General features: G+C 43.0%; 1 protein-coding gene across 1 annotated transcript in view; it reads right to left on the bottom strand.

Moving 5' to 3' along the window:
* Positions 1–12,826, bottom strand: part of LOC115092431 (disintegrin and metalloproteinase domain-containing protein 9-like) — a 489,095-nt gene extending 476,269 nt beyond the window's left edge. The window contains exons 1-2 of the mRNA XM_029603264.1: positions 12,489–12,826; positions 163–234 (exon numbers count right to left, since the gene is read on the bottom strand). Coding sequence (XP_029459124.1) covers positions 163–192 — 30 coding nt within the window. The 5' untranslated portion in view covers positions 193–234; positions 12,489–12,826. The remainder of the gene's footprint in view (positions 1–162; positions 235–12,488) is intronic.
* Positions 12,827–15,249: the final 2,423 nt, after the last annotated feature.

Raw genomic sequence — 15,249 nt, 5'->3', positions numbered from 1 at the left:
ACATAAGTTTTCCATGTTGAGGCTTCATCTGGTGATGTCACGCATGTGTGAGGACTGCCATCCTGCTTGTCCTCGGAAAATACTGCTAAACAGTTTTTCTCTCTAAAATAAGCTAAAGAAAAAGCTTAAATTTGCATATTTAATTTTAAAAGTAAAACTTACAGCATCAGCAAAGTTGACAAGTTGAATCATTTCCTTCTCCACTATAGTATTATTTCTTTTTGAATTTACATACTATAGATAAAAATAAAATTAAATGTTACTCTCATATAACCATAATATAACATGGAAAAACTTTTAACTATGAATTTTTCAAGAAAATAGTAATTAAAGCCACTTTCTTGGATAGTATATAACTATTTAAAATATTTTACTGCATTTGTTAAAACATGTATTCATATTAATTTAAATGTCTTTTTAAATAGCCAAGGAAAGGGGAGGGCAATTCTGAAACTTTCTTCAATGCCGCAGGTCCTACAAGCCAATTTTAAGAGGGAAACTTCCACAAAGTTTCTCTTTGAAAATCCCATGCAGGATAAAGAACACATAGAGATTTGAAAATGAAATTCCCATGTGTACTTAAAGAGGCATATGCTAACCTTTCCCCACATGGGGAGGGGGAAATTTCAAAGAGATTTTCCCATGGGTAAATACTAATTTACCTGGAGAAATCCCTTTGAAAAATATACCCTAAGAAGGGTAATTTTCAAAATGTCCATGATACCTATAGGACTTTGTACTTGTGGGTCTGCAAGATGATTTTCATAGAAAAACTTCCTGCAGAATTTTGCTTTGAAAATCTTGCAAGTCGCAGTGTCACCAGGAATATTTTTTAACCCACATTCATACTTTGCAGTTGCAAAGTGAGTTAAAAAATGCATGGGAATTTCAAAATGAAATTTTCATGCATACATTGTGTCCTCTTACCCCAGGCCCATCTCCAGCTATATACAATCTACAATACCTGAATTTAATCCACTTGAAGTGTATGAAAAGTGGAATATAAATCAAATAAATAAAATCAAAATCAATATATCCCTTTATACTACTGGTAACATTTTCCTGCAGATGTGGGAGGGCAATTTTCAAAAGGATCTTCTCCATGATTAACCTCCTGTTTATCCATAGACAATCCCTTTGAAAATTGCCTCCTATAATGGCATGTGTTTTACTCATAGAAATAGATTTTTAGAAAATTGCCTTCCTTCTATGCGGGTAAATGTATGCGCATCATGCCACTAAACACACAAAATATCCAGTAAGAAGCGGTGTTCTCACGGACGGGGTTAGGGACAGGCTTACTTTATGCATCTATCTGTAATACAGCATTTGTGTGCATAAGCAGATGCATGGAGTTGTACCCTAGTATTTTATAAACTATGCAGTGGGAGCTTCACAATTTATAAAATACTGCATAGTTTTGCTCTGAAAGTATGCTCATATGTTTCAGTATGCGTGAATATTTCCAATGCAAGAAAATATATACTTTCTCTACTTAGTTTGTTATGATTAGAGCTCAGGTGGAGAATTACATATAAGATTAGTGATAGGAAGTTAGGATAAGGTCCAGAAGAATACCATATTTGTCTCTAAGAAGCCTCTCATATGAACATTTTTATTTTCGGCCTACCATATAAACCTCCTAGAATACATGCCTGCTACTGACCACACTCGGACTAATACCTGGAACTGACCTCTGCCTGCTACTGACCACACTCGGACTGATACCTAGAACTGACCTCTGCCTGCTACTGACCACGCTCGGAATGATACCTGGAACTGACCTCTGCTCGCTACTGACCACGCTCAGACGGATACCCTGGCTTTGACCCTTGTACTCCACTCGGACACTTTCTTTGCTTCTCCCATGACTACCAGGCCTGCCTGTTCTGATGTCATCCATAGCCTTCTCCATGCTAGACCACTAGGTGCTGCCTATCTTGACCGGAAAACCTTCAGTTCCTGTTCCTTTCCAGTGGCCTCCGGTACACTCTGTTCCAGTCTAGCTTACTTGATCTCCACTAGCCATGCACCATTAGTCTTGGTGGGCACACCTCTCCGCTACCTCTCCGGGAGACCCTCCGAGGCCCATCTAAGCTCAGACTGTCCAGGAATCCAAGGGCTCGACCCAAGAAGCCCCCGGACTGTTATTGGCGAAGCTCCAGTTAGCCTCTGTCACCTTGTGTGCTCTGCCTCCTGGTAGCAGGTGCCCTCTGGGAACCCTCAGAGAGCCGTATCAACCCTGCGCCAGGCCAAGGGTCCACCTCCAGCGCAACAGGTTGCCAAGGCCATGGACTCGGCGGAGTCCTCCACCCTACAGGCTATTCCGGGCCTGGCTACACGTGTCCGGGAGCAGCAGCAGTTCCTCGTGTCATTGGCTATCTCAGTAGAGAGAATACGATCACAACTCGAGGAGTCCGCCATAGCCAACTCAGGGACTCTAGCTAACAGCACTTCCTCTGCCTCATCGCCCTCACGGGCACTGCTGGCCCTCTCAGCTCCTCCCCGTTTCAATGGAGATTCTTGTCTCTGCCGGGGTTTTATCAACCAATGCTACATGCAGTTTGCATTACAGCCTTCTTTATTCCCAGATGAAGTGACAAAGATGACCTTTATCTTATCTCATTTGGAAGGGAAAGCCCTGTCATGGGCCTCTCCGCTTTGGGAGCATTCTGACTCCGTACTCCAGCAGCTCCCTCAATTCATTTGCATGTACCAATGCACCTTCGATGATCCAGGCTGATAGGCGGTCGACGGCCACCATCTCCTCCACCTCTGCCAGGGGTCTCATTCCTTCTCAGAATACACTGTGGAATTCTGAACCATGGCTACAGAATTGGGATGGCAGGAAGACTGCCTGTGGGCTCTCTATCTCGAGGGCTTGTCACCCGCTCTGAAAGACGAGTTGGCAGCCCGAGAGATCCCACCCTTACTGAGGACCTCATCTCTTTAGTTGGACGGATTGACCACTGCCTCCGGGAATGGCACCAGGAGGTAAAACCCAGCCAACGACCGGCTCTGGAACCACCTCGGTCCATTAGTCCCAGATCACAGGCAACAACGGCAGCTACCCCGCCAAGAGAAGAACCGATGCAAATCAACCGCGGTCGTCTTACTCCCAAGGAACACCTCTGAAGATGGAAGTCCGGTCTCTGCCTCTACTCTGGGGGGCCTGGTCACCTTATTCAGACCTGTCTGCTGTGTCCTGGAAACTTCAAAGCCTAAGCCCACTGGAAGTCCCGAGCTTGGGCACTACAGTAACCGGCCCTCAACTTTTGCAGCCTGTCTCCCTCCTCAGGGAGACACACTCCTTCTCCACCACTGCCATCGTGGATACTGGGGCTGGTGGGAATTTCATTCTCGAGGAACTTGTTACACTACTCCAAATTCCTACACAACCTCTTGAGGTGCCTCTGCGAATTGCCTCCATCCATGGAGAACCTTTACCTGATTGCATAACTCATTGCACCCTAGCCATCTGACTCACCGTAGGGACTCTCCACGAAGAAGAGATAACCCTCCTGAGCCTCAAGCGGTCAATAAACTCCATTGTCCTTGGTCTACCATGGCTACAATTGCACTCCCGTCACTTTGATTGGGAGTCTCTCCAGCTTATCCAGTGGGGAACCCGGTGTCAGAATCATTGTCTACGACGTGTGACCCCATCCGTTCCGGTTCTAACGTCCACGCCCCTTCCTGGGCTACCTACACCCTACACGGACTACCAAGATATCTTCTCCAAACAGCAAGCTGACATTTTACCTCCACTCTCAAAGTTCAACTACCCAATCAAACTCCTATCTGGCAGCACACCTCCCAAGGGCAGAACTTACCCGCTCTCACTTCCTTTTGTGGCTATGGCAGCTATTTATGTTTTTAACTTATATTTTCTTTTAATTGTGTTTTGATACACGTTATATTTTGTCCTTTGTTCTGGATTTCATACCTTCATTATTAAAAAGATCTGAACAAAAAAGGAGATAGGGGGACGCCTTTCTCTCTTTTATCACAGGTGGGTCGCAATCACATCAGATCAGGAGATCCTGGAAGTGATACGACAAGGATAAACACTGGAGTTTTGTTGTGTTCCTCGGGACATGTTCATGTGTCTTCCTGCTACTCACCACAGAGAGAAAAAAATCAGGCTGTGGAATCTACATTGGCAAGGCTCCTCAGTATGAGAGGTGTGGTCCCAGAGCTCAAGCGAATTTGGGGTGATGTTTCATTTATTTCATTGTCCCTAAGAAGGAGGGCTCTTTTTGTCCCATCCTGGACCTCAAACGCATCAATTGTCTGTGAGTGAAGCATTTTCGCATGGAGATACTGCGCTCTGTGTTAATGGCCGTGCAGTCGGGGGACTTTCTTAACTCTCTGGATCTGTCCAAGGCGTATATCCTCATTCGCATCCAACTAGAACATCAATGCTTTCTGCGGTTTGCAATTCGGGGTTGCTTTTTTCAGTGTTGGGCACTGCCCTTTGGTTTGGTCACCACTCCCAGAACCTTTTCCAAGGTAATGGTAGTAGTTGCGATGGAGTTGAGAAAGGATGTAATCCTCTTACACCCGTATTTGGAAGACTGGCTGATTCATGCCAAGTCATTGGAAGAGAGCTACCTGTTGACTTGAAGGTGCTTTCCCTGTTGCAGGAGCTTGGTTGGGTGGTGAACCTTGCCAAGAGCAGTCTTCAGCCTACTCAGCTGCTGGAATAGCTGGGGGTTTACTTCGACCCAAAGCAGGGCAAGGTGTTTCTACCGGAAGCTCGAATTCAGAAGTTGCTAGCTCAATTATGCCTATTGTTGAAACTCTGTGCCTGACTATGAGGTCTTACCTGCAGGTCCTTGGCTTAATGGTGGCAACCCTGAAAGTAGTACCATGGGCAAGGGCGCTTATGTGGCCTCTTCAGTGTTTCCTGCTGTCTTGGTGGACTGCAGTTTCAGGACTATTCGATTCAACTCTATCTTCTGTTGGAGGTCTCCTCCCAACTGCAGTGGTGGCTGCAGGTGGATCATCTATGGAAGGGGGGTTTTCTATCCCCACCAGACTGGCTAATACAACGGTTGTGAGTCTCCTTGGTTGAGGAGCTCACTGGCAGGAGCTAATGACGCAAGGGCGCTGGAGTGCAGAGAGTCTCTTTGGAACATCACAGGGCAGTCCAGTTGGCATGTTTACAGTTTGGTGAGAGGCTGCAGGGTCACTCGATCCGCATAATGTAGGACAATGCAACAACTGTGGCTTACGTCAATGGTCGGAAGTATCAAGAGCCAGCAAGTGTTGCATGAAATGGATCAACTTATGGAATGGGCAAAGATACATCTCCAGATGATTTCAGCCTTGCATATCGTAGGCAAAGACAATGTAAGAGCAGACCTTCTCAGCAGGGAGAGTCTGGACTCAGGAGAGTGGGTGTTGTCAAACAACGCATTTCAGCTGATTCGGGATCGCTGGGGTCTTTCTTTCCTGGACCTGTTGGTGACTTTGCGCACTGTGAAAGTTTTGCAATTCTTCAGCCATAGAAGAGATTGAGGTCATTGGAGGATCAATACCCTAGTGCAGGAGCAACCAGAAGACAAGTTGCTGTATGCCTTTCCTCCATGGCCCATGTTGGGCAGATTGATTTGAAGGCTCGAATGCCACAGAGGGATGGTGCTCTTGGTTGCTCCAGTTTGCTCCAGTAGATCATGGTATGTGAATCTGCAGTGGCTCTTTGGCTTCCAGTGCACAGAGATCTGTTGAGGCAGGGTCCTGTCCTTCACAAAGATCTGACTCGATTTTGTCTTACAGTATGGCCCTTGAAAATGCTTGCTTGCTGAAATGTGGATACTCTGCAGAGGTGATCTCCACCTTGCTAAGTGCTAGAATGTTCTCCTCTTCCTTGATCTATGCGCAGATTTGGAGAGTGTGTGAGGCGTGGTGTGAGAATCAAGGTATTCGTCTTTGTTTCGTCAATATACCACTCAGTTTGAACTTTTTGCAGATGGCTTGAATAAAGGATTGGCCCTTCATTCCTTAAAGGTTCAAGTAGCTGCTCTCACCTGTTTCAAGAGTCCGGTCAATGGTTGATCCTTGTCAGCTCTTCCTGATGTGGCCTTTCTCTGAAAGGACTGAACATAAGAAATTGCCATGCTGGGTCAGACCAAGGGTCCATCAAGCCCAGTATCCTGTTTCCGACAGAGGCCAAACCAGGCCACAAGAACCTGGCAAGTACCCAAACACTAAGAAGATCCCACACTACTGTTGCTAGTAATAGCAGAGGCCATTCCCTAAGTTAACTTAATTAATAGCAGTTAATGGATTTCTCCTCCAATAACTTATCCAAACCTTTTTTAAACCCAGCTACACTAACTGCACTAACCACAACCTTTGGCAACAAATTCCAGAGCTTAATTGTGCGTTGAGTGAAAAAGAATTTACTCCGATTTGTCTTAAATGTGCTACTTACTAACTTCATGGACTGCCCCCTAGTCCTTCTATTATCTGAAAGTGTAAATAACCAATTCACATCTACTCATTCAAGACCTCTTATTATTTTAAAGACCTCTATCATATTCCCCCTTAGCTATCTCTTCTCCAAGCTGAACAGCCCTAACGTCTTCAGCCTTTCCTCATAGGGGAGTTCGTTGGATTAGTGATATAGTCATGGCTGCATATGTGGATGCTGGGAGGCCGTTACTGGTGAAGTTCGGGCCCATTATACTCAAGCTCAGGCAGCGTCATGGGCAGAAGTTAGATTATTGTCCCCCATTGACATATGTCAAGCTAAGACTTGGTCCTCCTTACCCACCTTCCAGGTATTATTGTCTGGATGTGCAAGCACGGGAGGACGTAGTCTTTGTACATGCAATTTTGACTGGACCGTGGATAGCCTCCCACTGTATTCAGAAGTAGCTTGGTTACATCCCCCTTGTTCTGGATTCATCTAACTGGACGCTAAGAAATGAGAAATTACTACTTACCTGATAATTTCCTTTTCTTTAGGACAGTCAGATTAATTCAGAATCCCTCCCTTGGCTGCCGCATGATTGCATAAAGTTCATCCTGTTGCCTGTGTGTTACAGGGCTTACTAGTAAGTGTTCTTCCAGTCCCTAGACTAGTGTTATTACATTTTTGTCTGAGTTCAATGTTGTCTGTTGGCTGAGTATTGCAATAGCTGTATAGAGAAGGGCAACCAAAATGATAAAGGGTATGGAACAGCTCCCCGCTGAAGAGGTTAGGGCTGTTCAGCTTGGAGAAGAGACGGCTGAGGGGGGTTATGATAGAGGTCTTTAAGATCATGAGAGGTCTTGAACGAGTAGATGTGAATCGGTTATTTACACTTTCGAATAATAGAAGGACTAGGGGGCATTCCATGAAGTTAGCAAGTAGCACATTTAAGACTAATCAGAGAAAATTATTTTTCACTCAACGCACAATTAAGCTCTGGAGGTGAAGTCATTAACAGTTATTAATCAAGTTTACTTAGGGAATAGCCATTGCTATTAATTGCATCAGTAGCATGGGATCTTCCTCCACTTCCATGGACTCACCGCTGTCTACCTCATTAATCTCTATGTCTGCCACCTGTTCGCCTTCAGGCTCTCTTCCCAGGTCTGGTGGGGTTTCAGGGAACCTGGGATTTGTAGTTTTTTTCCTCTTCCCCTGTGCCTCCTGCTGTCGGGCTCTGGTATTGCCGTTGTTCTTATTGTAGCTTGTCGGCTCCGGCCTGTGGCCGGGTTGCGCTACATCACAGTATGCTTGATGAGATCTTGATGCGTGCTGTAGTATGCTTGATTATATCGGAGGCATGCTGGACGCATGCTGGATGGTGGATGGTGTTTGATATTATCAGGATGAGTGCTGAATGGAGTTTGAATGAGATCGGGAAGAGAGCTGGAAGGATGTTTGATGAGATGGGTGCTGTAGTCTGAAGTTTGATGAGGTTTGAAAAGATCCGGATGTGTGCTAGAGTATACTTGATGAGATCCGGATGAGTACTTGAGGTAGTTTGATGATCTCAGTATGAATGCTGTCGGATGCTTAATGGTGTTAGCACGAGTGCTATAGTATGAGGTTTGATAGGATTTGATAAGATTTGAAGATATCCTGATGTGTGCTGGAATATGCTTAGAGAGTTCATGATGAGTGCTGGAGGACGTTTGATGCTATCCGGATGAGTGCTAGAGTATGTATGATTACCGTCGTTGCATTGTCCGATATTACATGGACTGTTTGACCCTGGAGTCTGTGCTGAATTGTAGACACATACCTTGAATACTGTGTACAGTATCTAAAAAAAAAAGATATAGTTGCGATGGAGAAGATACAGAGAAGGGCAACCAAAATGATAAGGGGGATGGAACAGCTCCCCTATGAGGAAAGACTGAAGAGGTTAGGGCTGTTCAGCTTGGAGAAGAGACGGCTGAGGGGGTATATGATAGAGGTCTTTAAGATCATGAAAGGTCTTGAACAAGTAAATGTGAATCGTTATTTACACTTTCAAATAATAGAAGGACTAGGGGGCATTCTATAAATTTAGCAAGTAGCACATTTAAGACTAATCTGAGAAAATTCTTTTTCACTCAACGCACAATCGCTCTGGATTTTGTTGCCAGAGGATGTGGTTAGTGCAGTTAGTATAGCTGGGTTCAAAAAAGGTTTGGATACGTTCTTGGAGAAGTCCATTAACTGCTATTAATCAAGATTACTTAGGGAATAGCCACTGCTATTAATTGCAACAGTAGCAAGGGATCTTCTTAGTGTTTGGGTAAATGCCAGGTTCTTGTGGCCTGGTTTGGCCTCTGTTGGAAACAGGATGCTGGGCTTGAAGGACCCTTGGTCTGACCCAGCATGGCAATTTCTTATGTTCTTATCTGTTTTTAGTCAAGTTTTTTGCTTTTGAAGAGAATACTGGCGGGCTGATATAACTGCAGGGGTATATATACTGTGATGTCAGTTTGTTCCATCTCCATCTACTGGTAGGATTGCATAACCCACTTGTTCTGGATTCATCTCAATGTCCTAAAGAAAAGGAAATTATCAGATATGTAGTAATTTCTCATTAGTTTTAATTATTGGGTAATTTTTGATGGTTTGAAATATTTTTTGTTAATTTTTTAAAACATTTTTTATGAGTTCTTAATTATTGGAAGTTATTCTATTTGTCAACAGTTTGGAAATATTTATTCTTTTGATTTATATGGTTTTATAATTATTATTGATGTTTTATATTTCTTTATTATATTGTTTGCTGTTTTAGATGGAATAGTGATGTTTGTTTTTTTCTACGATTACTTTGCATACAGGGTTTGGCTTTTGGTTCCAGTTGAGTTTTGTCTGTCCATTTCAATGTATGCTTTTTGGTCTCTTTATTTTATATTTGATGATGGGCTGCCTGTAGATTCTGAGTAGATATCTATAGCATCTTGTGTTTTTATGTTTTCCTGATCTGAGATATATTGGTGTTTCAAGGACTGCTGTCATATCTGCAGTGTTGCCTTTTCATAGGTAAGGTTTGAATTTGAGTTCTAGCTGTTAATGCTGTTTTGCTATGGGAGGTTTATTAAGTTGCAATTTAAATTGTTTACACATGGCTTTCTGAGGGCCAAGCCCACACCCAACGCATGCTACAATAGGCTTAATAACATATTGGTTCCAAGTGTCTTTTTATTTTTTTGCTGTATTTTCAGGTTGGCACCATAGCTGTGTATGTAAATACAATGTACAGCACATGTTATTTTCAGTGATATTTTTACCTCAGAAGAGTGTACTTTGAATGTTCTTTTTTCATGTAAATTTTGTTTATAAATATATCTTTTTAAATTGTGTTTGGAGAGGGCCATGGGGGGGGGGGGGGGGGGATCAGAGGGACTCAAGGCTGCAAGATTCACCTAGAGTGCCTAATATCTTGCACTGTTCCTAATCAGGAGCCATTGACAAAAATGTGTATATGAAGAGAAAGAACAGACCACAGCAGCCCCCAGAGCCACATACAGGCAGAGAGAAGAAACCGAGACAGGAAGAGTCTGGGAGCTGGGAGGAAGATCAGTAATATATTCCCCAAATTATTGAGTCTGATAGTGTTTTCCCTGTCATTTGACAGTAAATACAATCTGCTTCTCATGGTACAGGTGGCAACTCACAGAGGATCCAAGAGAATCAAGATTTATACTCTGAAAAATCTCACTCTTTAGTTTTCAATCTCACTCATTGGGATGGATCACACTTGGCCTCTCTGGTGATGAGTTTATTGTGCAGATTGGGATCATCCTTACCTGTGCTCCCAACTCTTTCTAATGGGCTTTTTTATTTTATTCTCCCATCACCAAGAAGAGTCCACGGAAGTGAGGAGCCTTCACCACTTTGGGAGAGCATAGCCCTGGCCCTTATGAATAATTAATCAATAGTAAAACCATCTTCTAAAGGCTGCTTGAACATGGAAATGTAAGCAAACAGTAGACTGAACTATTTTTTAAAATCTTTATTAGTAGGATTTTACTATCATGATGTTTTATATTTCTTGATTTTGTTGTTTGATGCTGTTTTTCTATTGTTGCACTTTATAACAAGGTGGGTTTTTTTTGTTTATAGTTCAGTTTTTTGTTTGCACATTTCTATTTATAATTATGGTCTCTTTATTCTGAATTTGATGAGCGTCTGTCTGTTTTGCATGTGTGAAGGATGGCTAATCGGCATCTTGCAAGTTGCATACACTGACTATGAAACTATTGAGTCTTCTGGAGAATAGGGGTGCTGAAAAGGGTGGTAATAGGAAAGGAAGAGGGCGTTGGAAGCGAAGGTAGAGGACCTAGAGAATAGGTCATGCAGAAATAACCTGCGGTTTGTGGGACTCCCTGAGTCCGTCACTGATCATGATCTTCACTCATTACTGGAAGGCTGGCTACTGGACGAACTGGGGCTCCAGAACCTCCGAGATCAGTGTAAAGTTGAATGGGCTCAGAGACTGGGGGCACGTCTACCAGGAAATACCAGACCTAAAATTGTCATAGCCCACTTTCTGAATTAATCCTATAAAATGTAAATCTTGCAAGCTTACAGAAAAAAAAGCTACACTGGAGCTTGAAAGCTCTAAAATCTTAATATTCCAGGACTTTTCGGCCATGGTGTCTGCAAAAAGGAGGGAATACTTTGGGATTTTTGCCAACCTTTTTAAAAGACACATCAAGTTCACACTAGAAAACCCGGCAAAACTACATTTGGAGCACAAAGGAACATGGTGCACATTTGAAACAGTATCTAGCGTCAATTTTTGGATTCCGAAAATGACACTTGATTGTTTCTGGTTTATGTTGGCAGAGCTGGGTACACTCCGTTTAAGGGTGTTTGGCTAGTTAAAGAGCAGGTTGGATGTTTATTTTCTTCATTCCAGAAAGTAAAGGTTGATGGCCCAGGAGGGATACTGCTAATTCACATTAAATAATTCAATGTATATGCCAAGCCAAGGATATTAGAAGTCATGTTTTGTGGGCGGGTATACTTATCTGTTGGGAGAGAGGGGGAAGGGAGCAAGGGATTTACGGTATCATAAAACGTCGTTGGGGAAGTTATCTGTCTAAAAACAGTATTGAAGACTTGAGGGTTACAGTGGTTGTTAGATTCCTAGGCTGGGGGGAATAAAATACAATTGCATGTAAAGGGTTACACCTTTTAGAGTTTCAAATGATATACTGGATCAAATATGGTTCAGAATGTTCGTTTAATCTTCTGGAATGTGGCAGGTACTGGTTCACCGGTAGAGCGTGCAAAATTGTTTACCTCTTTATGCAGACATAAAGCGTAGGTTGCATGTGTTCAGGAGACTCATTTAAATGATTTTGAACATTGCAAGTTGAAAAAATATTGGGTTGGGGAGGTCTACTTCTCTTCTCACTTCCAAAAAAAAAGCCTCCAGAAATAAGAGAACAGAAATCGTGAAACAAATGCCGTGCATCAGCCAGATAATGCCGTGCATCAGCCAGATAATTTCACAGTATCAAAATAGTCATCCAACAGTTTCCACACCCGTGACCAGGCAGTTAGATGGTGATGCTTAAGAGCAACAGCTTTTTCATACTTAAAGTATATACAAATAGAATTCCACCAAAAATGCTTATTAAGTATATCACTGTGCTTCCAGTAAGACAAAATTATGTGAATTGTGACCTCAAGAAAAAAGTCCAGAAATTTATGGTGTGGAGCTGGAAGTGAAAATGGTAAAGCCGCTCCCCAGAAAATGATTACAATAAGTGAGTGGAGCTTCTAAATGTAGAACTTGAGAAATCATCTCCCAAACCTGCTGCCAAAATGTAAATACTGTGGGGCAGAAAAATAACATATGTGACAAAGTGGCTTTCGGAACCAAACAGGTCCAATAGTTTTGAGTGGACGCTATGCCAGCTCAGAAGAATTTTCAAGGGGTCCATCCCGCCCTCTGAGATACAAAAAAGGAAGACTGAGTCAAACTGGAAGTCAATGAGATACGTAATGATAAACACCAAAAATATCACCAATTTACCTCTTCAGAAGAACAAGAACTTTCTGAACGCCAAAAGACTGTATTCCAAGAGGGGCAAGGAATTGAGAGGATTTAAGAGATCTATAAATCCGAGATGCCAAATGTCGCTTGGGCCCAAAGTCTCTATATTAGACATATAAGCCAGGAAAATCAGCTAAACAAAAATGGGAAAACAAGGTAGAGGTTAAATAGTCATGACATTGTAGCCGCTGCTCTCCCTTCACCAGGGAGACACCACCAATCCCACACGCTAGGCCACGCCCCCTAGGCGCGGCTCGGATCTTAAAGGGGCCAGCACAGGAAATCAGGGGGACGGCCTTCAGATGACATCAGACGCTGCAGGGTATTTAAACCCTGCAGCTTGGTCAAATCCCTGCCTTGCAACGAGGTTCACTCAGTCCCCTGAGTTGCTAGTTGCTGCTTTGTATCTTGGATCGTCTCTTCTAATTCTGGCTTCTGACCTGGCTCCGTCCAACAACTCTGTTTCCAGCTTCCGCACCTGGCTTTGACTTCGGACCTCTGACTTCTGGCTTCTGACCCTGCTTCGTTCCTGGACTCCGACTTCTGATTCCTCCACCTCTTCATGGGTAATGATTCAGATGGACTGAATCAAATAACGGTGAACCTAGAAGATGTGGTAGGCCTGATTGACAAACTGAAGAGTAGTAAATCACCTGGACCGGATGGTATACACCCCAGAGTTCTGAAGGAACTAAAAAATGAAATTTCAGACCTATTAGTAAAAATGTGTAACTTATCATTAAAATCATCCATTGTACCTGAAGACTGGAGGATAGCAAATGTAACCCCAATATTTAAAAAGGGCTCCAGAGGCGATCCGGGAAACTACAGACCGGTTAGCCTGACTTCAGTGCCAGGAAAAATAGTGGAAAGTGTTCTAAACATCAAAATCACAGAACATATAGAAAGACATGGTTTAATGGAACAAAGTCAGCATGGCTTTACCCAGGGCAAGTCTTGCCTCACAAATCTGCTTCACTTTTTTGAAGGAGTTAATAAACATGTGGATAAAGGTGAACCGGCAGATATAGTATACTTGGATTTTCAGAAGGCGTTTGACAAAGTTCCTCATGAGAGGCTTCTAGGAAAAGTAAAAAGTCATGGGATAGGTGGTGATGTCCTTTCGTGGATTGCAAACTGGCTAAAAGACAGGAAACAGAGAGTAGGATTGAATGGGCAATTTTCTCAGTGGAAGGGAGTGGACAGTGGAGTGCCTCAGGGATCTGTATTGGGACCCTTACTGTTCAATATATTTATAAATGATCTGGAAAGAAATACGACGAGTGAGATAATCAAATTTGCAGATGACACAAAATTATTCAGAGTAGTTAAATCACAAGCAGATTGTGATAAATTGCAGGAAGACCTTGTGAGACTGGAAAATTGGGCATCCAAATGGCAGATGAAATTTAATGTGGATAAGTGCAAGGTGATGCATATAGGGAAAAATAACCCATGCTATAATTACACAATGTTGGGTTCCATATTAGGTGCTACAACCCAAGAAAGAGATCTAGGTGTCATAGTGGATAACACATTGAAATCGTCGGTGCAGTGTGCTGCAGCAGTCAAAAAAGCAAACAGAATGTTGGGAATTATTAGAAAAGGAATGACAAATAAAACGGAAAATGTCATAATGCCTCTGTATCGCTCCATGGTGAGACCGCACCTTGAATACTGTGTACAATTCTGGTCGCCGCATCTCAAAAAAGATATAATTGCGATGGAGAAGGTACAGAGAAGGGCTACCAAAATGATAAGGGAAATGGAACAACTCCCCTATGAGGAAAGACTAAAGAGGTTAGGACTTTTCAGTTTGGAGAAGAGACGACTGAGGGGGGATATGATAGAGGTGTTTAAAATCATGAGAGGTCTAGAACGGGTAGATGTGAATCGGTTATTTACTCTTTCGGATAGTAGAAAGACTAGGGGGCACTCCATGAAGTTAGCATGGGGCACATTTAAAACTAATCGGAGAAAGTTCTTTTTTACTCAACGCACAATTAAACTCTGGAATTTGTTGCCAGAGAATGTGGTTCGTGCAGTTAGTATAGCTGTATTTAAAAAAGGATTGGATAAGTTCTTGGAGGAGAAGTCCATTACCTGCTATTAAGTTCACTTAGAGAATAGCCACTGCCATTAGCAATGGTTACATGGAATAGACTTAGTTTTTGGGTACTTGCCAGGTTCTTATGGCCTGGATTGGCCACTGTTGGAAACAGGATGCTAGGCTTGATGGACCCTTGGTCTGACCCAGTATGGCATTTTCTTATGTTCTTATGTTCTTAAAGGCTTTTATATACTGACGTTCATGTATTGGTACATATCACGTCGGTTTACATAGAACTAAGTTGGAAATTACATCGAACAGGAAGGAACAATTAATAGGGCTAACTTCAAAGAACTTGTAGATAAGATAAGAAAAACTTAAAAATTGAAATTAAATTAACTTATTACATATAACTTGTAACTTATAACAGAACTTATAGATAAGCTAAGAATAAGATAAGAATAAGATAAGCTAAGGTATCCGGTTCTTGCTGGCCCAGGGGATTCTCCTAAGTCCCAGTGGCTCGGGCTCTCACTGGCTCCTCCCGGGGGAGCCTCGGGCTTCCGAGGGTGAAGACTCTTCCAGCCTCCTGGGCCCTACCGGCCTCATCGACCATCTCTTTGGCTGCTTCCTGGATCCTTAGTCGCATAGGGTCCCACCTAAGTCCAAGAGGTTTGGGTCCCTATGGGC

Source organism: Rhinatrema bivittatum, chromosome 5, assembly GCF_901001135.1.
Source record: "Rhinatrema bivittatum chromosome 5, aRhiBiv1.1, whole genome shotgun sequence".
Lineage (NCBI taxonomy): Eukaryota > Metazoa > Chordata > Amphibia > Gymnophiona > Rhinatrematidae > Rhinatrema > Rhinatrema bivittatum.
Note: the sequence above shows the minus strand (reverse complement) of the source record. Positions and strands in the feature narration are given on the sequence as shown.